This window comes from Monodon monoceros, unplaced genomic scaffold (assembly GCF_005190385.1).
Source record: "Monodon monoceros isolate NGI ecotype Baffin Bay Population unplaced genomic scaffold, NGI_Narwhal_1 Super_Scaffold_9, whole genome shotgun sequence".
Taxonomy (NCBI): Eukaryota; Metazoa; Chordata; class Mammalia; order Artiodactyla; family Monodontidae; genus Monodon; species Monodon monoceros.
The window spans coordinates 6004106-6030656 of NW_021703786.1; the positions used below are offsets into that span (position 1 = coordinate 6004106).

Sequence of the window (26551 nt, forward strand, 5' to 3'; positions counted from 1 at the left end):
TTTTATTATTTTATTTTATATATATATTTCTAACATCTTTATTGGAGTATAACTGCTTTACAATGGTGTGTTAGTTTCTGCTTTATAACAAAGTGAATCAGTTATACATATACATATATCCCCATATCCCCTCCCTCTTGCATCTCCCTCCCTCCCACCCTCCCTATCCCACCTCTCTAGGTGGTCACAAAGCACCGAGCTGATCTCCCTGTGCTATGCGGCTGCTTCCCACCAGCTATCTATTTTACATTTGGTAGTGGATATATGTCCATGCTACTCTCTCACTTCGTCCCAGCTTACCCTTCCCCCTCCCCGTATCAAGTTCATTCTCTACGTCTGCATCTTTATTCCTGTCCAATCCCTAGGTTCACCAGAACCTTTTTTTTTTTTTTAGATTGCATATATAGAACAATGTGTTTTAAACAGAAACAGACTCATAGATACAGAGAACAAAACAGGTTGTTGCCAGAGGGGAGGGGGTTGTGGGGATGAATGAAAGAGGTGAGGGAGTCTGATGGTGACAGGTGGTAACTAGACTTAACGTGGTGATCATCTTGTAATGTATAGAAATATTGAATCACCATATCGTGCACCTGGAGCTAACGATTATACTTCAATCAAAAAATTAAAATTAGAAAAAGCTTTATTGAGGTATAATTGACACAGTAAGCTGCATATATTTAAGTTGTACAATTTAAGGTTTGACATACGCAAATACCCATGAAACTATCACCTTAATCAAGATAGTGAACACAACCATCTTCCCCTAAGTTTCCTCATGCCTCATTATAATCCCTCCCTGCAGCCTCTCCTGCCCACCCCCCTTCCAGGGCAATACCTAAACTGCTTTCTGTCACTATAGATAGTTTGCATTTTCTAGAGTTTTACATAAATGCAATCATACACTATGTACTCTTTCACGTCTGGCTTTTTTCAGTCAGCATAATTATTTTGAGATTTATCTATGTTTTCACGTGCGTCAATAGTTCCTTCCTTATACTGCTGAGCAGTTTTCTCCACTGTACGGCTACAGCAAAATTTGTTTATCTATTCACCCTGTTTATGGACACTTGGGTTGTTTCCAGTTTTTGCAAATAAACCTGCTATAAGAAATGTTTAAAAAGAAAGAACAGTGTAGTTTCTTCTGACAAGTTGGTCAAGGGCTTATTCAAAGTTTGCAAGTCCTGCCATCTCTCTCTGACACCAGCTGGCATCCTGCAGTACAATTCTGCTGAAAACCCCTGGCGTCAGAGTCAGGCTCCACAGGCCAAAGGACACAGTCCCAGCAAGACTGCCCTCACTTCAGACCCCAGCCACACTTCAGGGGGTCCCCAGGCCACCCACACTTCTGACCAACTGGCTACACACACATCCAGAAGGCTTAGTCTGGTCTGCTATAACAAAAATGCCATAAACTGGGTGGCTTAAACAAAAACACTTATTTCTCACAGCTCTGAAGGCTGAAGTCCAAGAAGCAGGCGCTGGCAGGTTCAGTGTCTGGTAAGGAACTGCTTCCTTGTTGAGAGACAGCTGTCTTCTTGCTGTGTCCTGACATGACAGAAGGGGTGAGGGAGCTCTCTGGGGTCTCACGTATAAGGGCACTAACCCCTTTCATGAGGGCGCCACCCTCTAATCACCTCCAATACCACCACACTGGGGGTGAGGTTTCAACATATGAATTGGGCGGCAGCACCAACCTCCGGTCTATAGCACACGACCTCCCTCGGCTTCAGTGTTAAGTGTGACTCGAATTCACAGAGCTCAGGAAATCGCTATACTTATGACTACAGTTTCACTGTAAAGGGTACAGGTCAAGACCGCCCAAACGAAGAGACACGTGGAGTGAGGCTCAGAAGGGACACCAACCCAGAGCTCCTGTCCCTCTCCCTGCGGAATCGGGGTGTTCAGTGGAGCTGAGACCACGCACCTCAGGTTGGGACTTGAACCCACATGCCGGGACTCAAACCCGGGCAAAACCCACCGTCTTCCAACTGAGATCACACACCTGGTTTCAGGACTTAATGAAGCTCAGGTTCTTGATGTCTCGTGGCAGAAAGAATTCAGTGAGAGACAAAGTGATAGGTAAGAAGTGGATTTATTTAGAAACACACTACACAGACAGAGTGTGGGCCATCTCAGAAGCTGAGAGCAGCCCCAGGGTATGGGGTTCTCAGTTTTTATAGGGGTGGGTGATTTCATAGGCTAATGAGCGGGAGGAGTATTCCAGCTATTTCAGGAAGGGGTGGGGATTTCCAGGAATTGGGCCACCGCCCACATTTTGATCCTTATGGTGGGCCTTGGAACTGTCATGGTGCCTGTGGCTGTGTCATTTAGCTTGCTTATGTGTTACAAAGAGCGTATACTGGGCTCCCCTGGTGGCGCAGTGGTTAAGAATCCGCCTGCCAATGCAGGGGACATGGGTTCGAGCCCTGGTCCAGGAAGATCCCACATGCCGTGGAGCAACTACGCCCATGCGCCACAACTACTGAGCCTGAGCTCTAGAGCCCACGAGCCACAACTGCTGAGCCCACGTGCCACAACTATTGAAGCCCACGCACCTAGAGCCCATGCTACACAACAAGAGAAGCCACCATAATGAGAAGCCCACGCACCGCAACGAAGAGTAGCCCCTGCTCGCCGCAACTAGAGAAAGCCTGCGCGCAGCAACAAAGACCCAACGCAGCCAAAAATAACAATAAATAAAATTAATACATTTAAAAAGAAGAAGAGTGTATACTGAGGCACAACGTCTAGTGGAAGTCGACTTGTCCTCCAGCTTGGACTCATTTGCTTCTAATCAGTTTATGTCATGTCCTCAGGCTATGTCATTCTTTCAAAGGTTGTGCCCTGCCCCCTTCCCTCCTGTTTCAGATCTTCGGGGTGCCCAGCTTTTATCAGGCACGACTGATTGAATCACTGACCACATATTTCAACTCGATTTCCAGCCCCTCTCCCCTCCTGGGGGTGAGGCTGGCTCAGGGAGACCAACCCTCTAATCTCACGCCTGGTCTCTCTGCCGACCAGCCCCGATCCTGGGTCATCTCACTTCTTAGCATAAATTCAGGTGTGATCCAAGGGGCTCATGAATAATAAGGACGCTATTACTGGGGAAATTCCAAGGATTTAGTATCTCCCCAGCAGGAACAAGAGACAACAGCCAGTCAAATTATTATTCAACAACCTCAAATCCACACCAACCACAACTCCTACCTCTCTTCAAACAAGGATAAAATCCGTGAACAGGGCCCACTGCTGGCTGGTTTTTGTTTCATTTTTTAAACTTTTTATTATAGAAATTTTCAAACAGAGATAACAATAGAAGGCATAATACAATGAACCCTCCCACTTCCATCACCGTTTCCCTGATTACCCCATTGTGGTTTATTTACCTTTTCACTCATACCCCTCCCCTTCCTCCCCACCCCCATCCTGATGCAAAGCCCAGAAGGACATCTTATCTGGCTGAGATTTCTGCATCGAAAGCTTCCTGAGTGGCTGCCACACCCATGACAGCCTCAAATGGGCTATAGTTCTGCTGAAATCTCAGCCCCCAGGCATCTGGGTGGGGGGCAGCCAGAGGCCCTTGGACACCTCATTTGCTGACTCCAGCATGACAGATAAGTAACACTTTCTACACACACTGCAATGTGTGAAACAATACCACACACAGCTTTATTGCATTCAAAGCTTCTGAGGCATGTCAGCGGGCCTTGGCTCTGGTATTTCTCGTGGGTTTCAGAAGATCTGTGTCTACAGCCCTTATTATCTCTGGAAGAATCAACTCTTAAAAATATAAACTCAAGAATATAAGCTTAAATACTCCTAATTATTTAAAATCAATACAGTGGAGCAGAATAAGGTAAGAAATAATGTATCAGTATTATGTATAGATCACAGACCCATTTCAGAGTAATTATAACAGGAGAACCAATCAATCAGCCCTTGAAAAATAACAAACACTTGACCCTGACCTTTCGTTTATCACACCAGAGTGACTGAGACAGCCCCTGATACCTAGGTTGGGAGAGGGTTTTTATGTCTGTGTATCTGGGAAGTTCTGACCCTTCCCCCAGGGTACCAGGGGCATCTAAGGAGGCACCTCCTCCATAATGGGATGTCAAGAGCAGTGAGTGGAGTCATCTGACTTACTTTGCAAAACGGGAAGTCAGATGAACACGAACTTTCCCCCAACTCTAGGACGCTAGTGTCGGGCACCGGCCCCGCAAGTCAAGGGAGGGGATGTAAAGTCTCACCACTGGAAACAGAATGGTTCGGAATGCCCCTCAGTTCACGCAAAGAACCCACACAGGGCTCACCTTGGGTTACCTGCTTGCCTCTCATCAACACAGGGGCTCATGCTTCCCTTTCCTGAGCTGGATGATCGATCATCAGAGAACAGCCCTCTTGGCTGCCCTCATTTCTGCAGAAGAGCCCAAGCAGGACCCATGGTTTAATCTTCGGCATTCTCCTCTAAACCCAGCTGTTTCCCGAGTATAAACTGGCTTCAAACAAGGCGTTTGTTTCAGGAGATCAATGAAGATGCTTTGGACCATCTCCAAAAGCAGAGAAGAATCAACAAAGAACTTTTCTTCCCAGGAGCAAAGAAAGCAAACTTTTAAAAACCACATTTCAGCTATTGCAGGGGGATCTTCCCTACAAAGATGATTTCTCTCCCAAGGAAGTGGAAGTTCTTGTTGGGAGGTGACACAGATGAACACATCTGTCAGAAATATCAAGTGCTCTGGGCCTCACTAGAGTGCCCTGGGGGCCCAGCACAAGGCTCCAGAAGCACTAACTTGTCAAACATCCATATGGAAAGGCCTGGGGTCCCTGTCTCCAGTGGTATTATTATCCTTTTCATACCACAAGGAGCCTGACCTCAGCTCTCCTCTTGGCAAAGCCCAGAGCAGGACACATTTCACCACAAGAGGTTACATTTCTCTCACTTTGGGGATCAGAACTTACATCCTGACAATATCAGGATATAAGGAGCTTGGGAAATTCCAGGAATCCATTCGCTCCCGCCCTGAGTGGACTGGGGTTATTTTCACTGCACAGAAACACTGCAGGAAAAATAGCTCCTTGTGCTTAAGCCTGGCAGCTTCTTTCCTCCCTGGTCCTTAAGTCTTCCTGACCCTTTGCCTGGTCAATTCCTACATCTGGAATTGGCTCAAACGAGGAGGAAAGTAGAAAGGGCTAGGGCTGGTGACAGGCCTCTAACTCACACAAGGACCAGTGCCGGGTTGAACAGGAATGTTGCTGTTTCCCATGGATCTGCTAGAAGGCCCTTCTGGCCATAGGTAGTCAGCCCAGCAGGTGACCTAGTATGGTCCCCGAGGTAGCCACGCCTGGCCTGTCTGCCTGACAGCGGGCTTAGCTGAACGTTCAACTGTGCTGGCCACGGTGGTATCTCCACCAGCCAGTGCAGGATCTCACAATCCTGGGGAACAGAGGCTATCACCGAGGAGGGTGATCAGTAAGAAGGCAAGAGGCTCCAATCAGAAGAAAACCTCCAACTGTGAATGCAGTCAGGGTCCCTCTTGCCTGGTGAAGAGCCTTGCCCCAAAGCCTGGGCTAGGGGAAGAAGGCTCCGTAGTTGCAACCAAGGCATCTCTGCTGAGATGCCTTTCATAATACATGAGAGTGGGAGGGGTTTCTCGCCACATGGGACCTGGGTCACCTTGACCCTGAATCACAAATCCAAAACAGGCTGATTCAGATTATGGTTTGAAATCTTAGACTGAAAAGGGTCCTGTTGGACTAAACATTTCAAAACCATGGATGGGGTGTTGAGGTCCAAGACAGAAAGGGAAACAGTGGAGGAAAAGGACATACTTCTTTGGGAAACTCTGGTCTGGGTGGAGACCTGTTGTGCGCAGCTTCCCTCAAGCACAGAAAATAACCAGAGGTCTGAGCATTCACCCCAACTCCCACATGTAGGTAGTGGGGGGTGAGTAATAATGAAATTCAATGACTTTGGAATTTTTAAAAAAATCTATAGAGTTAAGTAGCTCTGTAGAGAATCATCAAAAGTTCAAGATTTGAAGGCTACCCCAGACAGCAGAGAGGCAGACACCAGAGGCCTAAGGAAGAACCCACAGTGGCTATAGATTATGTCCAAGAGCAGAGGGGCACTAAGGATTTCACTCCGCAAAGCCGCACCCGGCCACCGGGCAGCCTGGAGATCTACCAGAACAAGGGGAGGGGGTCATCCTGCCTGATGGGCAGCAGAAGGCAGAAAGGCTTCCTCACCCATAACGCAATCACCCCATCCCTTTCCCTGGCCAAACCCATCCTCTTAGCCCATCTCCCTATCCTCCCACCCTCACCAGCTCCCCTCCCATCCTTTCAGCCCTTGGGGACTCTCAGGAACCTCCCTGAGAGCTCCACCTACATACAGCATTTTCACTAGAGTCCCAGGCACTGCACAGGCAGTCAGCCCAAGCGTCCACAGCCCACCTACTTGGAGGAGCAGATGGAGAGTGTGGCGCCTGTGGCGAACAGCCAGAAGGCCGGGTACAGAGCTTCAGCAAAGTCCACCTTGTACTTATACAACAGGTGGACCTTGTCAGCCACGGCGAAGAAGATGACAAAGCCATGGTCGCAGTTGAGAAGCACGCCCACTCGCGAGGCCTTCGTGGAGGGCAGGGTTTTCTGCACGTCGTTGTGCCAGGCAGAAATCTTGGTATTGAACCACTCTACGCACCAAGAGGCACTGTTGCGGCCAAGCCGGCTCTCGGGGCCCTGCCGTTCCATGCTGCCGTAGCAGACGCCCACCCCACAGAAGTTGTTCTTCTGCAGCTCCACCTCCCAGTAGTGGATCCCTTTCTTGTAGCAGTGCAGGCCCAACACCTGAGAGCAGTATGTGAACCTCTGGGGATGTGGTCGGTAGTTTTGGGGTACGTCAGCCACAGAAGCTACGGTGTAGTTCTCGGACACAGTCACCTTGTTGTGGGCAGTGTTGTAGTCCAGGATGACTTTAACAGCATCTAAGGGAGCACCAAGGAGCCAGTTACAAGGAGCCCAAAGTGCTCTCACTTTCAATCCTTTTCCTAACTGGTCCTATTTATTCATTTGTTTCATCCATCCATCCATTCTGTCTAGCCGGGCGGACATTTGTCCATCTCTCTATCCATCAATCCAGCCATCTGTGCATCTATTAGTCACCCATCTCTCTGTCTATTCCTCCATCTAAGACCATTTATTGAGCCCCTGGCTTATGCCAGATTCTATGCAGGATGTACAACCATGAACCAGACATGGTGCCTGGCCTCGTGGAGTTCACACTCCCACAAGCAAGGCAAGCCCGTCAGTAATGACAACACTACGGGCCCTGCACTCTGCTAAAGGGCAGGCACACTGCTGGAGGGACACAGCCACGGGGCAACGGCTAAAGGGTGGGGAGGGCACAGGGGGACACTTCACAGGTGGGCTAGAATTGGAGCTGGCGACAGGAAGAGGAGAATTAAACAGAGGAGAGCAGAGGAGGGAGGAAGGCTATGCTTGGCAGAGGGGACAGTGAAGGCAAACGTGGAGTCACGAGGACGGTGGACAGGTGCTGGGACCAGGGAAGGCTGGGCAGCTGGGAGCACAGAGGCCACAGCAGGAGGAGAGGGACACATGGAGCCACAAGTAGAGAGCTAAGCAGTCTAGACTTGAATCGGTTGCAACGGGGAACCAATCAAGGTCTGTAAGCACACCCATGACCTAAATATACTCCTTGGTTGGGACACGAGCATGGCCTCCCCGCCCTTCCTGCCACACTTCCAGCCAGTTCTGGCAAGTCCGAAGACTGAGCAGAGATGAGTGCTGTCCCCACCCTCCACCTCCTCCCCAGGACACACCCATCTCTGCCCCTCTGCTCACACGGAACCCTGGACCAGTGGGAGACAGCAGGCAGAGAAGGACAATCCCTAGCTTGGGAATTCAGGACTGGGGTTATCTGCCACTCCCTGGCTCGGGGGCTCAGGGAAGGATACTTTGCTCTGGTTTTCCCCCAGGGCAAAATGAATGGCCTGGGAAAATGTCCTCTAAGATCCTAAGTCCCTAGAACTCACTTCCTCTGCTTACATGGCTGTATCACAGAGCGCAGGGGGCCCCACAAATGGGGGGCGGTGGGGGGAGGTTCTCGGGCGCCGGCCCGAGAACCAGGCATCCACTGCTCCCCACCAAGCCTGCTGTGGCTGTGGGGAAAGGAGGGCCAGAGCGCACTTCGCAGAGAGAGGTTATGGCCACTGCGTGGAAGTGAGCACAAGTGGAGGATGCTCTGTGGGTGAAGCTACGGGCGGGTGGCCCCTAGGCTGGCCTGGAGGAAGGAACTCCCACCACTTCCGGGCTGGAAGCCAGAAGGGAGCAAGTAAGGATGTGACAGAGTAGAGCACAGTGGGCCCTCTAGGCGAGAGGCTGACCAAGCTAGACAGAGGCAAGGGTAAGCAAGCCAGCAGCTACTCACACTCCAGGAGCTCAGGCCTGGACTTGGCGAGGAAGGTCTCCAGCACCTTGGCCTTGAGAGACACTGGGGTCGACGGTCTGGTGGGGACTTTGGCCTCAGCTGGACGAAGAAGAGAGAGATGTTTTCAGAACAAACGCAGAGTGGGCAGCCCACTGCCCCTGGCCCACCAGAACTCACCCTCCTGGCCAGTTTGTTTGAGATCCACTAAATGTTCTGGGGCTCCAAAGGTGGGAAGCTTGCTGGCTGAGACAATGATTGGGGCTGAGGGAGGAGACGCATGAGTTGGGGACATGACAGGGTGACCTGATGGCCTATACTCCCTGCCACGCTGATTCTCAAGAGCTGCTTCCACAAACACACACCTGGACAGCCACGGCGACACAAATGAGTCCAGACAGGGCAACACTCATCCTATTGGTCTTATGCATTTACACTTGCCACCTCCAAGCCCAGGCCTGGCTGCCAGCACGGGACACAGTCACAGAGCCCAGACCCCCAAACCCCATGGCTCAGCTTTCCCTGCTGGCATTCAGTTCTACACTCAGGCACTCAAGAAACAAAAAGATGCAGAAATGCGTAACTTACAAGGTTTCTTGGGTTTCTTTTCTTCTTCTGAAAAAGAAAATTTTCAGAATTAACATATTTTAAACACAATGACACTTTCAAAACACCATAATAACAATCAATGCACTAATGTGACCCATACAAATAAAGCTAGGATGTTTTAAACTTGAAAAATATAAGGGGTCAACAGGCAAATCAATCTACGGTGATAGAAACCTGAATCATGGTTTTGGTAGGGAGGGTGCTCACTAAAAAGCAGCATGAACGAATTTCCTGGAATAATGGAAATCTTTATCCTGATTTGGGTAATGGTAACACAGATGTGTGCATTTGTCAAAATTAATCTAACTGTACTTTTAACATCTGGGCATTTTACTGTAGTATTAAATTATATCTCCGCAGAAGAAAAAATGCAAAAACAAACACAAAAAAAGACCCACATAGGGAGCAAGCCAAAAAAATGTGCTTGCCAAGTACCACGATAGTCTTTAGAAAGTATCACGAGTGTGTGCCTGTGGGAACTGAGTTTAGCTAAAACACCCGTCCGCAAAGCGTGGTCCCCAAACCAGTAGCATCAGCATCACCTGGGAAGCTGTAGGGATGCAAATTCTCAGACCCACCCAGACCAGCTGAAACTGAGAGTCTGGGGGTGGGGCTCAGAAGTCTGTCTCTTACAAGCCCCTGGGATTGCGATGAGGGCTCAAGTTTGAGCAGACTAGAAGATTTCAGGTTCCCTTTCTGCCACCTTCCCCACCACTGAAATGATAAGGGGGGTTTTGGATCTCATCCCTGCCTGCCTGCAGGATCCTGTACATTCCAGACCAGCCCTGCTCTCTCCCCACCAGACCCTCCCTGGTCCCACATGCCCCACTGGCTCCCCGTTCCTCCCGCTTCAGAGCCGTATTTCTCGGGAGTCGTTCTCACTCTTCCCATCTCCCCCCTGCTCCTCTCCTGCCCACTGCCACTGGACCAGCATCTTGGCAGGACCCCAGGCTATGACCTTGGCCTCAGGCAAAGGGCCCCCTCCCCAGTCATCACGATTCTTAGGAGCCTCATCCACAGTGATGAGCCTACCCCTTCCTTGCCTGTTTCCCCGCCTCAGCCCCCAACAGCTCACTCACGTGAAAAGCGGGGCTTATGAAGTGGGGCAGCGGGAAGGAGGCTTTCAGGAGCTGTGCCTTGAGAAGGCCACAGGTTTACAGTACCTCCCTCTTCACACAAGGTGCCCTTCCACGTTTTCAGGCTCCGCTGATGGCTCCCTCCTCACCTGTCCCAGGCATCCCAGTCCCCGACCCCATTCCACTCAGGAACTGGTACCACACATTTGTCTGCCAAAGACAACCACTAAACACTAACACCAAGCAAACAACAACAAAAACCAGCCCGGAGTTCTCTCATCCCAACCACCCAATGCGGGGCAGCCCTCCTCCGTCCTCACTGACTTTTTGGCCAACAGTTCGGTGACATATGCCCGTCCTTTAGAGAGCTTTCACCATCAGTGTCCCATGTGAACCTCACACAATAATCCCATGAGGTGGACATCATTATGGTCCAAATTTGACAGATGAGGAAACTGAGGACCATTCTTCACCCCAGCCCCATCTCAACAGGGTGATTTCGCCCCCAAGGGCGAGCAGAAATTGATTCTTAGGAGGTGAGGGGGAGAGAAGGATGGAAAAAACTTGTTCTTTTTATGTGTAAAAGCACAGTATATAAACAGATATATCATATGTGCGGTATTAAAATTTCATGGATGGGGGTGATTAGGAAAAAAATTTCTAAAAGGGCCTGAGAGGTAAGAACAAAGGAGGGCAACAGGGAAAAAAGGTTGAAGAGCTCTGTGATGGCAGAAACACATCCCAACCCGAGGCTGAACGGCACTGGGCTACGGTGAGGCTCAGCCTCTGCTCAGGGGGTCACCCCAAATGCCAGAACTCGGGCATCGTAAGTATTTCTCAAGACAAGCCAGCTTCGGTCATCTTGCTGTTCCAGGCAGTCAGAACATCCAGTGCTGATGGCCGGTCCTCCCGCGTGCGCCAGCAGGGCTCCTGCAACAGTCCTGCCACCTCCCCTCAGTGGGGTCAGACAGCACTTGCCTCCAGGTGCGCCCGGGCCCCACGGAGCCTGGGATGGGCTGTGCCCCACGGACAGGAGCCGTGACGCCTGCCAGTGCCTCAGCCCGAGCACCGCCTGCCACAGTCGCTGCGGCCCCAGGGACAGAGGTGGGGTTACTTTACTTACTTGGGGTCTTCTTCATAGGCCGTGGGGGTTTCAGCATGTGCGGCAGGTCATGTCCTCCAGGGCCCCCTGTGCCAAAGAAGAAGAGGGTAGTCTATGTGGCTCTTCCAAACCAAGCCTAGGAGCCAGCCCCGCAGTCGGCAGGCGGGGAGAGGGCTTACAAAGTTGATTTCCGCTGACCTTCCCCATCCGATCATTTACAAGCAGTAGAAACAAGATAACTGAAAGACAAATTCGGTGTGTTCCCTCTTTTCTCTGCCTTAAAATGCAGCCAGGGTGCAGTCTTTCCTCCACCAGCACCCAGCTCCATGACCTCTGAACCATCTGTGAGCTTTGGTTTCTTCCGACGTATGACGGGGATGACTCTCCTCGCTCGTGGTGGTGAGATCAAGATGTCTGGCATGTCGTGGTAGCTCCTTTCCCTCTGGTTCCTCTCACCCCTCCGTCCCCAGACCAGTGATCACTGACATAGCAGGAAAACAAATATGCAGGGCTAATCCATCAATGGCTTTCCCCTCTGTGCCGGGCGCTGGGGAGAGTGTTGGATGAAAACAGACCCAGCCCCTGCCCTCACTGATCACAGTCTGGTGGGGGAGACACACGGGAATGGCAAGGAAGAGTAAAATGCGCTAAGGGCCCCAAGGGATGATAAGGACCCGGCAACCTGGTCTGAGGAGCAGGAGTGGCGACAGGGGAGGTTTGCTGAGAAATGGAATGTTTCAACTGACCTCTGAAGGGTGACAGGGTGTCACCTGGTGAAGATGTTGGAGTCTGAGCCCTCTAGGCAGTGGGGGAGCATGTACAAAGGCCCTGTGGCAGGAAGCTTAACATTTTTTTTTTTTTTTTAAGCTTAACATATTTGAAGAATTGTAGAGTGTAGAGGGATGTATGGGAGGAGGGGGTAACTTCAGGGCTAAAGAGCCAGACGGGGCCTGACCAGGCAGGGGTTGACAGCCAGGGTCAAGAGTCTGGTCTGCAATCTAAAAGCAATGGAAAGTCTCTGAACAGGAGGCAGGGGAGAAGGTGCCAAGAAATCAGATTTGCATCCTGAAAAGCTCTCTCCAGCTGCAACAGGAGTGGATGCAGAGGGCCTCATTAGGAAGCTGCCACGGGTGATTGCAATGGACAGCAGGTGACTGGTGGCTGGCAGGGAAATCAGCTGACTGAAGCACGAGGTGTTTAAGAAGCAAAATCTGACAATGGGTTGGATGTACGTGGAAGGGCAGGGGGTATTACCAAGGAGGAATTCCATGTTTCTCTGACCCCCAAACTAGCCACTTCCCTACCAAATAACACTGACAACCCAGAATCCATTCAACCCATCTGAGCCAACCTCAGACTCACAAAAAAAAGCCTATCTAGAAAGACCCTTCATAACATCCAGCCCCCAAAAATATTTTAGGAAGGACAGCTACAATCTCAGGATGAGGCAGAAACTCCCCACTACCTCCTAGATGGAGGGCAAATGTTTTATAACCCCCGAAACTCAAGTCCCAATGCTCCAGTTCAGGATTTCTCTCCCACCCCAAAACACTGAGGGGACACATCCCATTTCAGAGGTCCCAGTGGAAAGCATAGGAGGTTGCTAATAGTTACCTGGGATGATGAGCTCCTCAGGCTTCTTGTCCTGGAACTGTTTGAGGTACTGCTTCAGCTCATTTTTGAGCTCAGAGGTGCCCTGACAGACACCCTTTATCAGCTCGTGATTCAGCTCCACCTTGGGGACATAGACTGGCTTCGTTGTGATTCCTTGCAGTTTTGCTGCTTTCTGCAACAAGCCAGGGGGTTAGTTCAGGCAGCTCTGGTGAAGCCAGGGCCTGGGCTCAGGCCTCATGAACCCCAGAAGGAGCTTCCCTGTGCCCATGGGCACTAAATCTAATCAACCTCTCAAATTAGAGCCAGAGGTCACTGGGGGTTAAAGTGCCACTTCAAGACACAGCGATCTGGAGCTGGAAGGGCCCTCAGAGGTCCCTCACCTTACAAACGGGAAAACTGAAGTCAAAAATGACAAGTGTCTTGCCAGGACCTCTGCCAATTCGTGGCAGGGACAAAGCGGGGACCCAGATCTCCTGACCCCCACGGACAATGCTCCTTCCACCCCTCCAGCTGTGGCTGAAGAAGTACAGGAGACTCATCACCATCTCCATCCCGCAAGGACCAGCTCTGAACACATGTCCTGAAAATAGACAGGAATGCCTGGAAGGCTGCAGGATTCAGCCACATATCCAACGAAGAAGAAGGATCTTACAGAAGGTTCCAGACCTGGAGACCAAATCATGTCATACAGTATCCAGAGGGCCAGATGTGGACTCGGAATCCTTCTGTAAGAGCTCAAGGCGGCTAGGCCAACAAACAGGAATGAGCACGTGAGATGAAACTTAATGCCATCCAGCCTAGGTGTGGCCAGAAGACCCTGAACAGAGAAGAGAAGGTTGCCAGGCACTCCTGTCCCTCCTCAGGACCTGAACATGGAATCTGGGCCTTGGACGTGTCAAAGCAGCACGTCACCCAATCAACGGGCCACCCCAGAACATCTGCCGCGTGCCAGACACTTTGCCGTGCACTGGACATGCTAGGAGGATGAAGGGCCCCGCCCGAAAAGAGCTGACAGCGTTTTGGTTTTTTTCTCTTTTTTTTTGGCCACGCTGTGCGGCATGTGGGATCTTAGTTCCCTGACCAGGGATTGAACCCACACCCCCTGCGTTGGGAGCACGGAGTCTTAACCACTGGACCACCAGGGAGGTCCCCTGACAGCCTTTTAAACAGACATGAAAACAAGCACATCTAAAACAACGTTGTTGAGGGCAAGAGCAGAGGCAGGTAACATGCTCCGGATCGCCAGCAATGGCAGAATAACGGGATCTGAGGACAAAGGACAGGGTTTACTAGGCAGAGGCCAGCCACAGCATTCCCTCCCAATGCCCGGTGCATCTGAGGAGTGCTCTGCTGTGGTTAGAGCACAGGGCATGGGCAGGGGGTGGCTGGCAAAGGCAGGCTGGTCACCAAGGTCCTGTGGGAATGTGAAATCAGAAAGGGCGGGGAGTGGTGCCTGTGCTTTAGAGAGACACTTCCAGGGGCTGTGCAGAGGCAGGATGGAGGGAAGCGGTGGGGGCCTATGCAGTAGGCAGCATGCTAAGATGGCCCCCAAGACTCCTGCCTGCCCCGGGTACACATCCTATACATCCTCTCCTCCTGAGTATGAGCATGACACTGAGTATGAAAGGATATTACTCCATGGTTAGGTTACATTACATGGGAAAACTGAAGGAATACTGAGATGTAATTAAGATCCCGAATCTGTTGGTTTTGAATTAATCAAAAAGATGATTCTCCCAGGTGGGCCTCACTTAATCAGGTAAAAGTCCTTAAAAAAGGAACTGGGCTTTCGGGGAGGGAGAAATTCTCTGCCGGTTTTGAAGAAGCCGGCTGCCAACTCGAAAGAGGGCCACACAGCGAGGAATCACAGCAGCCTCTAGGAACTGCGGGTGGCCCCTGCTGACAGCCAGCAAGGACATGGGGACCCCAGTCCTGCACCACAAGGGACTGAATTCTGCCAACAAGAATGTGAGCTTGGAAGACAACCTTGAGCTCCAAAAGGAATGTAGCCTGGTGAGACCTCAGCCATGCCCTGAGCCACAGAAAGTGTGAGATAACAGACAGATGTTCTTCTAAGCCACTCAGTTTGTGGTAAGTTGTCATGAAATGCAGAAAACTAACAGAGCATGTGTCTCAGGGATGCTTCCCATGACCTCATACAGCCTCAGCTCCTCGAGGGCCCCAACGCACCCACAGTCAACATCATGACGCTAGGCAGAAAGAGTATTCAACGCCCTCATCTTGACCCACCTCCAGAAACTCATACTCGTCCCCCTTAGTCAGGGCAAGTTCAATCTCTTCCTTCAGGGTCTGGATCTCACTCTTCTTCTTGAGGAGGATCTGATAAATGTTGTCGAACTTGCTGTTGACCCTCTTCTCCTCTTCCTTTATCTTTCGTGTGGAGCTGGCCTCTGAGGCATCAATGAGAGCCTTCATTTCCATGTATTCTTGTCTAAGCTGGTCTATCTTCCTGTGTGCAACCTCCTGAGAAGCCAAAACAAGAGGGCATCCATCAGACTGGCAAAAAAGCTAAGCTTGAGACACGGAGCGCCAGGAGCTCTTACCTATACTTCCTGGGAATACAAAGGGATGCAACCACTTTGGAGAGCAAGATCTGGTGTATTTGAAGGTGCTCATACCCTTTGACCAGCAACTCAATCTAGGAATATACTCTAGAAAAAATCTGGGGACCTCCCTGGTGGCGCAGTGGATAAGACCCCGTGCTCCCAATGCAGGGGGCCTGCGTGCAATCCCTGGTCAGGGAACTAGATCCCACATGCATGCTGGAACTAAGAGTTCTCATGCCACCACTAAGAAGCCCGCGAACCGCAAGTTAGGAGCCCACGTACCGCAACTAAGGAGCTGGCGAGCCACAACTAAGGAGTCCTGGAGCCGCAACTAAGGAGCCCACCTGCAGCCACTAAGACCCCATGCAACCAAGTAAATAAATAAAGAAAAAAATCTCAGAACCTGCCCAAGAGACACACAAGAATGCTCTAAGCAGCACTGTTTGAATTAGCAAAACCCTGGAAACCACCTGAATGTCTATCAATAGAAGACGGAAAATTATTCACAGGATGGAATATTAAACAGTAATAAGGGAAAAACAACTTGTAGAAGAAGACATACAATATGATGCTCCTTACATAAAGGTTAGAAACAAACAGAATGGTAGTATCTATTGTCAAAGGAATACATACGTACATATTACAAGTATAAAGAAACACATGGGAATGGATAAATTCAGAATAGTGGTTACTTCTGGAAGAGAGGAAGGGGGATATAAAAAGGGAGAAGCAAAGCAGGGGCTTCATCTTCCATGGCGATATTTTATTTCTTAAGCTGGAAAGCAGTTCATGAGTAATTTTTTAAAGGGTATGAAGCTGCTCTAGAAAATTTCCTCTAGAACTGCGCTATCTAATACCATGGCTACTTGCTACATGTAGCTACAGAGCATTTGAACTATGGCTAGTCCAAGTTAAGATGTGCTATAAGTGTAAAATAAAAGGAATTTGAAATATCTCATTAATACTTTATACTGATTAAAATAATATTTTGGATATACTGAGTTAAATAAAATATATTATTAAAATTAATTTCATGTGTTATTCTAATTAGAGTTATATACAGTATAAGGCTCACTTTATATTTCTAGGGGACAGCACTGCTCTAGAAGCTGCAGTTTCGCTTTACATGTTGGGAAACCTCAATAGTTCAGGATCAAACGTGACAGAAACACACATAAGAGGGACAGGAAGATTGGAACTCAATTATTTCTTTTTCTTTCTTTTTTGGCCACACTGCGCAGCATATGGCATCTTAGTTCCCCGACCGGGGATTGAACCCGTGCCCCCTGCAGTGGAAGCACGGAGTCTTAACCACTGGACCACCAGGGAAGTCCCAGGAATTCAATTATTTCTTTAACCCTGCCACCTCCAATGTGACTACCAATGTCCCTGAGTATTCATCCTCCTTCTGCTCCCGTCAATAAGAGAACACCCCTGGAGTTTAGACCAGCACGTGGCTGCCCAGCCACAGACTACATTTCCCAGCATCCCCTGCAGCTGGGCTTGGTCGTGTGACTAAGCTGCTCACAACAGGAGCAAAAGTGATAATGGCAACACTCTCCTTCCCCCTTCTCACAGGCTACAGCAAAGATGTAATGGTGACCCAGCTGCAACCACAGAGATGAGGAAGGGCAATAAAAAGGAAAGATCCTGAACTCTGAAGGATCACATGGAGCAGAGCCATCCCAGTAGCCTGGGTTGCTCAGGTCCCACTAGCCTGGGTTCTTCACCTGAACTTTCGCAGGGAGCAAAATAAACGGCTATCTTATTTAAACCTCTGATTTTGAGGGGTATCTCTGTTACAGCAGTTTAGCCTGCCCCCCCCACTGATACAGGTATTTTCATGTGCATCCTTTCATTTAAGCCTCATAACTCACCTCTGGAAAGAAGTTGTGATTGCTTCAAAACTAAGGCTCAGAGATCTGCCAACACAGGCTAGTATTCTAACCCAGATTTCATCTAATTAAGCCACAGCTGTGGCAATAAAACTGAATGCTGTAGCTCCAGACCAGGATGCTTAAAAATCAAATCTTCTTTCAATATAAAAGCATTGTAACCTTATAAAAACTGTAAAAAAACTAGAGGGAAAAAAATATCCCTAATTCTACCACTCCAACACTTGCACTACTATTCCTTTATTATATTTCCTTCCAGTCTTTTTTCCTATACTTCCTGTAATGGGTTGAATGGCAGCCCCTCAAAAGATATGTCCACGTTTCAGAACTTACTTAGAAAATGAGTCTTTGCAGATGTAATTTGGGTAGGAATCTTGAGATGAGATCATCCTGGATTACCCAGGTGAGCTCTAATCCAATAGCAAGTGTCCTTATTAGAGACAAAAGAGGAGAAGACGGAGGAGGCCATGTGAAGATAGGGGCAGAGATTGGAGTGATGCAGCCACAAGCCAAGGAATACCTGAGCCACAAGAGGCTGGAAGAGGCAAGGAAGGATTCTTCCCCAGAACCTGCGGAAAGAGTGTGGCCCTGTCGACACTTTGAATTTGGACTTCTGGCCTCCAGAACTGTGGGAGACCACATTTCTGTTGTTGTAAGCCAAGTCTGCAGTAACCTGTTACAGTCGCCCTAGAAACAAATACACTTTTTAAAAATAAATAGATGCAACTTTTACTTCCTGTTTTTCTCCCCCTTAAATCATAACCACTTTTTATATTACTATATTTTAACCCTAATTTTTAATGGCTGGGCTTGTAGGTAGGCTTTGAGTCTGTAAAGGATCTCTCTGGGCACATAGCTTTTTGCATGTTCTGCAAGGCTGAAGTTGAATTCTGACACTGTGAGTGAACCTGACACAAGCCTTGCCCTCCCCAGAGGTGAAGGGAGGCTCCAGGGCCAGGCTGGTGGCGGGGAGCCCTGTCTCTCACCCGCACGTCCTGCTGCCTGGCTCTCACGTCCTCCAGTGCTCTCGACGCCCCGTTGATCTGACTGTACGTGACAGTCAGTTTATGCCTCAACTTGTTCTGCGGAGAAAACAAACCGAGTGAGAAAATACCCCATCCAGCCCCCCACCAGCACCCAACACCAGCGGCTGCCCTCAAGTCTATCCCACAGGTGTTTCCACCACCCCAAGTCTCACCTGCTTGTAGCTTTTTTTTTATTTTGTTTTTTTTGATGTGGACCATTTTTAAAGTTTTTATTGAATTTGTTACAATATTGCTTCTGTTTTATGTTTTGGTTTTTTGGCCACGAGGCATGTGGGATCTTAGCTCCCCTCTGTACTGAAAGGTGAAGTCTTAACCACTGGACAGCCAGGAAAGTCCCTGCTTGTAGCTTTTTGAAGCATTCTCATATTTACTGCCTCCCTTCATCCTTTCAGGGGAACTGGACAGTAAAGAAGTTACAAGGATAGGATTTGGAGCCAGACAGACAAGACTCAATACCCAGCTCTTCAGCTGTCTCTCACTTGTTTCTTTGGCCATGAAATAGATATCAACGCAACTGTTCCCACCCCGCGGGGCTAGAAGGAGAATTAACTGAAGCAGTGTTAAGTCCTCAGCATAGTGCCTGGATCTTAGTCAGGACAAATGGCCTTAGTAAACTTCAGCTTGGATTATTATGAGCTTCTTCACTAGCACCCATTTTATAGATGATGAAACTGAGGCAAAGAGGACAGCAAGGTGGTCAAGCTCACACAGACAGAACGAGCTGGGGCAGCTGCTTCAGAAAGTGGCAGGCGGGGTTGTACAAGCCAAGCCTCCCACTGCAAACAACCAGAAAAGCAGACAAAATATTGGGGGAGGGGGATCTATTAAAAACCAATAGGGAGCTAAGAAAGGAGGGAAGGATTATGTAATTAAGATCCAGAAGAAGGAAACCCAGAGAGATAAGCCTGGCATCGGGGGTTGTTCTCCCAGAGCCATCTGCCAGTTCCGGAAGACAGCTGGGAGGGCCTCTGTCAGCCTCGGAGAGGCAGGTGGACAAAGATCAGAGTCCAAGGCTCACTTGATAAGCCCCACAGGCAGCGACCTCCAAGGGCTAAACCCTAGGATAGGGACGAACCAGCAGTAAACCAGCCATCGACAGTTCAGTCCCTGAAACTGAACTAAGGTGATTCAGAATTGCTAGGCCCCTAGCCTTCAGATACAAAGGTAAATTATGCACAGTGGAAGCTAATATCACCCAAGGCCTCTTAGTATTGCCATAAATTTTCATAATCAATATCCAATTTCACCCTACTCAGGTGAAATGTTGGGGCATAGAAATGGGTAGGAAAATCACCACCACCACTACCATAATGGGAGCTAGTGTTTATCATGTACTTACTCCAAGCCAGGCATTGTTCTAGTGCTTTCCATGTATTAACTAAAAGCAAAAAGCAACGCTAGGAGGTAGAGGGTTATCCCCCCTTTACAGATGAGGTCACTGAAGCACAGAGCAATTAAGTGGCTTGCCCTAGGTCACATCGCCATTAACTAGTGTTACAAGATCCTGGTGTTACAATTACAGACTTGTGTCCAAACTGAGCACACAGGAAAATTCTAGAAAAAAATGTATGTCCCCTAACTAGTTGGCTCAACAATACTCTGGCCCTCCCTTCCTCTTCCCTGCCTCTCCCACTCCACCACTGACCTTGACTCTGGATTTGAACCACCCAGAGAAGAGTCACATGTAAAGGCTAGAAGCAGAGACCAAGGCCACACTAACTCAACCCCAAAAGCCCAAGTCATTGATAGCGTTTCAGATGTGACCTCTGTGACAATGCCCTTTGACCTGGTCTCTAACAGTGGGGTTCACAGACTGGGGACTTGGGTCCTCCACATGGGAGGCACCGGAGTCCTGAGTCCACCCCACACCAGTGACCGGGCCAAGCTGGGCTGGCTCTGCCACCAGTACTGACCAGCAGCAGGGCTGGAAAAGGAGACAGGTTAAAGGACTGAGCAAGCCAGGACAACGAGGGGAAGGGGAGAGATGGCAGGAAAGCCTTGTTAAAAGGATTAAAAAGCCCAGTGTGTATGGCATACAAATAATCTGGGCGCAGACTCCAGCTCCAGGTCCTGGAGGCTGAGAGGGAGCTGGGGCTCCAGACCAGGCGGAAATGGGTCCTTCTGCCCCTACTTGCCTTCAGCCTCCTGGATAAGAACTTCTAGAAGGGTCTTTCGATAGGAGCCAGGCTGCCCTAGTCCTCAGAGCCATGCATCCTGAGGCAAAGAAGAGCTGGGCAGCCTAACACCCTCCATGCAGCAAACTCTCCTCAGGGAATTTCTGAGTAACAGAAATGACAGTGGCACTTCTATGGAGCATTAGCGAACTGTAAAACGCCATTTATGGAACACCTCATTTAATCTTCCCAGTAACCTTCTGAGATAGGTACTATTATTGTGCCCCTTTTCTGAGTTCCTAGCTAGGAAGCAGAGCCAGAATTCAAACCCAGATCTCAACATCCAGCTCTGGTCAGAGCCTGTGTCAACCAGCCTGACCCTGGGGCCTGCCCATGAGGCACTTCCCACACAATTCATCCCTTCGGAGCCTCCTGGTCACCCTTGGAGGTGGGGAGGGAATGCTATTAATCCCATTTTATGGATGAAGATAAGGTTCAGAGAACTCAGTGTCTTGCCCTGAACCACAGCGGATGCGGGGCAGAGCAGGGCTCCAGCCTCCGCAGGCCAGGCAGGTTCCTTCCTGCAACAGGTGGAGACCCAGGTAGTCTGGGCCTGAGATGGTGGTACCTCCAAAGTCAACTGTCAGGCACTGCCTGAGGTCTGACTTCTGGGACTCAGGGAGGAAGTACACAGAAACCCTGCTCAGACTGGAGAAGCAGACCAGGCCAGGGAGGAGCCGTGCCCGGACGGGAGCAAAGCCTTCACCCTGGCCCTGGCGCCACTGCAAACCTCCCACAGGCCTCATGTCTCCTTTGATGATACGAGGACAGCCCTTGTTCTCCCTGACAGCACTGCCAGAGTGAAAGGAAATCAGGCTTCACTCTGGAGCTCAGGCTGATACAATGAAAGGTAGTTAGACTACACCTTTTCAGCCTCTGCCTGGAGTCCACAGGGCGAAATTATGATCCCCAAACCACTGAAATCATCACAGACCCAGAAGGCCCCTTAGGAATGAATCCACCCAGTCCCACCTCCTCACTTTACCGATGAGGGCCAGTCCTGTGCTTTAAAGTGGCACAGGAAGTATATAGGGCGCTATGGTGCAGGAGTTTGGCTGTGCATCCTATCCAGGGATTCCTGGGACTCTGCCCACCCTCCCACCCATAACCGTCCTCCCTGGTCGCTGGAAGTCTCTGGCTCACCAAAGGCTTTTTCTCACATGACCTCAGGAATGTCCTATGCTCTGAACTCTGTGGACTTGGCTTTGAGGCTGGTCCACAGGGAGAAACAGCAAATGTGGAGTCAGACCAGCTGGGGGCCCAATGCCCACTTGGGTTAGCTCAGGTTAAATTAACTTCTCTGAACCTCCATTTCCTCAGCTGTAAATAACTAATTATACCCACCTCCCGGGTGCTACCCGGATTTATTGAGAGAACAGAGGTAACCTCTAGCGCTCACATCTGATGTTCAAAACCCTGTACTAAACATGTCAGACAAGTGCTAGGCTTAAGGCAAGCAATGTCCCTCCGTATAATGGGTGAGAGGGGTGGGGGCAGAGAAGGTGGACCAGGAATGATCCAGAAGGGCTGTATGTTCTCCCAGCCCCTTTCCACCTGGACCCTGGGGATGCCCCTGCCCTGATCTCAGGCCCAGCGAGGCCCACCCCCCGCACCCAGGTGATCCAAGTAGGCCAAGATGCCCACAGTGGTACCCTCTGCACAACCCAGCAGGCCCAGGCTGCCCCTCTGGGCCCTCATCCGCCAACCCCTACCTCCAGGTCAGTGCTGGCCTGACTCAGGGACGCAGGCGAGCAGGTCTTGTGCTCCACCACGCAGATGTGGCAGATGCACTCGCCGTGCTCAGGGCAGAAGAAGTCCCGCAGCCGGTTGTGCTGGGGGCACTTGCGGCGCATCAGGTCACGGATGGGCGGCTGCAGCGGGTGGTCCCGGAAGGCGGGGCTGTCGAGATGCGGCCGCAGGTGCTCCTGGCAGAAGGAGGCCGTGCACACCAGGCACGTCTTGACGGCGGTCGCCTGCAGGCAGTGGTCGCAAGCCACCTGGCCGGCCGGGTTGGGGGCGGCGGCCCGGGTGGGCGGCGTCCAGTCGTCGGGGAGCTCGGGATGGACCTGCTCGGCCTGCAGGAACTGCTCCACCACCGCACACAACACCGTGTTCTTGTGCAGCTGTGGCCGCGTCTGGAAGCCGGTGCGGCACTGCGGGCATAGGTACGGCGGGCCCTGGACGGCCCACGTCTGGTCCAGGCACGACCCGCAGAAGTTGTGGCCGCAGGGCGTGGTGACCGGCCCCTTGAAGGGCTCCAGACAGATGGAGCACGACAGCTCTTCGGCCAGGGGACACAGCTCCGCCATGGCGCTCCTGGGGGAACCCGACGAGACGCGCTGGAACCACGGCCGCGACTGCTGCACTATCGCCCGGAGGCCGCCAAGGAAACGAAACTGATCTGTGGGAGGGGCGGTCCCCGGGCCTTTCGGGAAGTCACGTGGGGCGGGCGGGGAGCGTGGGGGGTGGGGCGGGCCGCGCGGGGCCCCCGGGGTTGCTGACGTGCGAGTTGCGACGTTCGTACCCCGGTGGTTTCCGGGGGTTGGGTGCGGGGCGCTGGGTTCGGGGTTTCACACGAGCCTCTCGACCACCAGGGGGTTCTTGCGGCCACTCTGCGGATGAGGAAACTGACGCCTCGCGTGGTGAACCCCGGATCCCGGGAGTGAGGGGACTACTGCACAGAAGCCCCTGCAGCAGGTACCTTCCTTCGGAGAACTCATCCGGACAGCAGTTGTCCGCACCGCCCCCGCGAGCAAGGCTGTCTTATGAGGACAGGGTCTTAAAAAAATAACTGCAGGAACAGTAAACGACTGACTGCCTTTTTTTTTTTTTAAATCCTTCCTTTCTCTTCCCTGGTCCTGGGCGCTGGCGTATCGGCTTACAATCTCTGCAGCCTGGAGCCCATGGTCACACACCCACACGCTCAGGCTTAAACTTGGTGATTTCTTTCCATGCCGCCGATATAACATGCTTTTTATTTTATTTTATTTTCCATTTCTACTTTACTGGAGTTCGGATTCATCCCAGTTTAACAAAGTTTTCCTCTCACACACATACATACACACTTGCCCGTGCACACACACACACAAATATAATTTTGAAACATTTTTCTCAAAATTGTTTATTTAGGTTTATTTTCTTTCATTTATTTTTAGCTTTGTTTCCCTCCCTGCTCTGGCCTGGGTGCAGGTAAAGTGGGTGTACAATAAGGGAGAAGTGTTCAAGAGAGGGGATGGGGAGCGAAGAGAAAGTGTTTTGGGAGGAGTAAGCTGGAGTTTGCTTTGGGGATAGGGTGGGCAGCAAAAAGGAGGACAAGGTAAATGCTAATAGTGATCCCTACCATTTATTGGGCACCTGCTGGGTGCTAGACAAGTCATAGATATCCTTATAATCTCTTATAATCCTTGTAAGCACTACAAGACAGAAGTCATTATATCATTTTACAGATGAGGGTCACGTATTTTATACAAAATAGGACTAGGCTATTAGCTCAGGATTGCTTTATTTAATATTCTAATTCCCGCTTTTCCTGTAGTAATAGTAACAGTAATAGTAATTACTATAGTAATATAATAATAGTAATTCTATTCCTCCAGGACTCTTTACCCCATTTCTTCTCTTTCATATTGCGTTGTTATTTGCATGAGAAGAAGGAAGACAGAAGAATGAGGAGGGTAGGAAATTAAGATTTATGTATTTAGCTATTTGGTACCTCATTTAATTCTCCCACTAAATCTTTGAGGTATAGTTATCTCATGGCACAAATGAGAAAACTGAGACTTAGAGAAACTAAATAACTTGTCTAAGGTAATGGTTATTGGCATCCAGACTATGTGATTACAGAAGCAAAGCATTTCCTACTATAAAATGCTGCCCCGCCTCCATGGGGAGCAGTTTCCAGGAAATGAACACTATGAGATCCCCTCTGACCTAGCTCTTGTGTGCGAGGTGACCTGACTCATGCCAGAAGGCTTGTAGAACTCTCCTTCCAGGCAGAGAAGTTTAAAAAGGCTGGTTAGCCAGTGAAGAACACTAGGAGGGGCATACTTTATGTTTATCGAATTCTATGCAGTAGATATTTACTAAGACCTACCTAAATACATTCCACTGTGGTTAGAGAATATACTTTGTATTATTTCAATCCTTTAAATTTATTGAGACCCAAATGTGGTCTATCTTCTTATTGGTTACTATTTGCATGGTGTCTCCTTTTACTTTCAACCTATTGGTGTCTTTGAAACTAAAGTGTGGTTCTTGTGGACAGAATGTAGTCAGATCATGTTTTTTGTGCATTCTGCCAGTCTCTGCCTTTTAATTGGAGCATCTAATCCATTTACATTAAATTACTAAGAAGTAGGATTTACATTTGCCATTCACTACCTATTTTTATGTTATATATCTTTTTTGCTCTTCAATTTCTCCATTACTGCCTTCTTCTGTGTTAAATATTTTCTAATATACTCTTTTTATTCCTTTGTTATTTCTTCCAATTTTCTTTCTGCCCTCCTTCCTCTCCTCTCATTTAGGAACTCCCATCATGTGTATGTTGGTGAGCTTGTTGATGTCTCACAGGTGTTTGAGGCTCTGTTCATTTTTCTTTATTCTTTTTCTTTTCTGATTCACAGACTGAATCATCTCAATTGATCTATGTCCTGATTCATGATTCCTCTCTTCTGCCTGATCAAATCTGCTGTTGAGCCCCTCTAGTGAATTTTTCATTTCAGTTATTGTACTTTTCAACTCCAGAATTTCCATTTGGTTCTTTTTAAAAAATAATAATAATTTCTATTTCCTTACTGATACTCTATTTAAAGAGACATCATTCTCATGCTTTCCTTTATTTCTTTAGACGTGATTTCCTCATGTTCTTGGAACATATTTAAAATAACTGTTGTAAAATATTTGTCTAGAAAGTCCAACATCTGTGCCTACTCAGGGACAGTTTCTGTTGATTTTTTTTTTTCTTATATGAGCCATGTTTTCTTGTTTCTTTGTATGTATCACCAATTGTCATCAATTTTTTGTTCAAAGCTGGACATGGACATTTAAAATAATACAATGTGGCACTGTGGACACCAGATTCCCCCCTTCCTAGGGTTTGTTGTTGTTATTTGTTTAGTGACTTTTCTGAATTAATTCCGTAAAGTGTGTATTCTTCATCATGTGTTTCTCTAAACTCTCTGCTTGGTTAGCTTCATGATCGGCTAATGACTAGATAAGGATTTCCTTAAGTGCCTAAAACCAGTAAGTTTCCTAGTGCTTTCCAAGGGCTTGGAGTTATTTGCAGACTATTGGTTTTTAAGACTACCATGGAGCTAGGGTGGGGGTAATGGGAAAAGGTCAAGTTAAAACCCCACAAAGCTTGCTGTTCTTACCAAGATTCAACCACTTTCTTTGAATAAGCATTTTTCTGAATTGTTGCAAGCTTTTTGCTAATTTACAGAGTTCTGAAAAAGTTGATCCTGACAATTTTTGCAGAATTTTCAGGGGTCCTTATTCTGCCATATTACTCTTTTAATGTCAGTAGACACTGTAGTAGTAACCCCTCTTTCATTCCTGATTTAAGTAATCTGTGTTTTCTTTCTTTTTTCTTGATTAATCCATCTAATAGATTATTTATTTTATTAATTTTTTCAAAGAACCAGCTTTTGGCTTTAATTTTCTCTGTCTGCTCTTTTTTTCATTGATTTCTTCTCATATCTATTATTTCCTTCTATTTACTTTTGGTTTAATTTGCTTTTCTTTTTCAAGTTTATTAAGCTGGAACATCAGATCATTATTGTTAAGCCTTCTTCTTGCCTAATATAGGTGTTTAAAAATATAAATCTCCCTCTAAGCACTGTTTTAGTTATATTCCACAAGTTTTGATAAGTGTTTTCATTATCAATTTCATTCAAAATATTTTCTAATTTCCTTTATAATTTCTCCTTTGTAATTTCTTTGTAATTACCTATAAAGATATGGCTTCATTTCCCACTATCTAGTGCTTTCCAGTATATCTTATTGTTATTAATTTCTA

At 48.8% G+C, this 26551-nt stretch overlaps 1 protein-coding gene across 2 annotated transcripts; it reads right to left on the bottom strand.

The window, feature by feature from the left end:
* Nucleotides 1–321: 321 nt before the first annotated feature.
* Nucleotides 322–22917, bottom strand: TRIM25 (tripartite motif containing 25). Of its 2 annotated transcripts, XM_029211427.1 has the most exons (9): nt 22245–22917; nt 18299–18394; nt 15101–15334; nt 12851–13022; nt 11258–11323; nt 9038–9064; nt 8630–8713; nt 8453–8551; nt 322–6989 (listed from the first exon to the last, which is right to left on the bottom strand). In XM_029211427.1, the coding sequence occupies exons 1-9, from the start codon at nt 22839–22841 to the stop codon at nt 6460–6462; spliced, it is 1905 nt and encodes a 634-aa protein (XP_029067260.1). In that variant the 5' UTR covers nt 22842–22917; the 3' UTR covers nt 322–6459. The 2 variants fall into 2 exon arrangements, with proteins under 2 accessions (XP_029067260.1, XP_029067261.1); XM_029211428.1 differs by lacking the exon at nt 8630–8713.
* Nucleotides 22918–26551: the final 3634 nt, after the last annotated feature.

Bases quoted from the DNA above. Each gene is read 5' to 3' on its own strand.
- TRIM25 (XM_029211427.1), bottom strand. From the start codon at position 22,841: ATGGCGGAGCTGTGTCCCCTGGCCGAAGAGCTGTCGTGCTCCATCTGT. The intron at 15,335-18,298 runs GTGAGAGACAGG...TTGGCTTCTCAG, and splicing joins CCAGGCAGCAGGACGTGCGG to GAGGTTGCACACAGGAAGAT. The intron at 8,552-8,629 runs GTGAGTTCTGGT...TTCTTCGTCCAG, and splicing joins CAAACAAACTGGCCAGGAGG to CTGAGGCCAAAGTCCCCACC.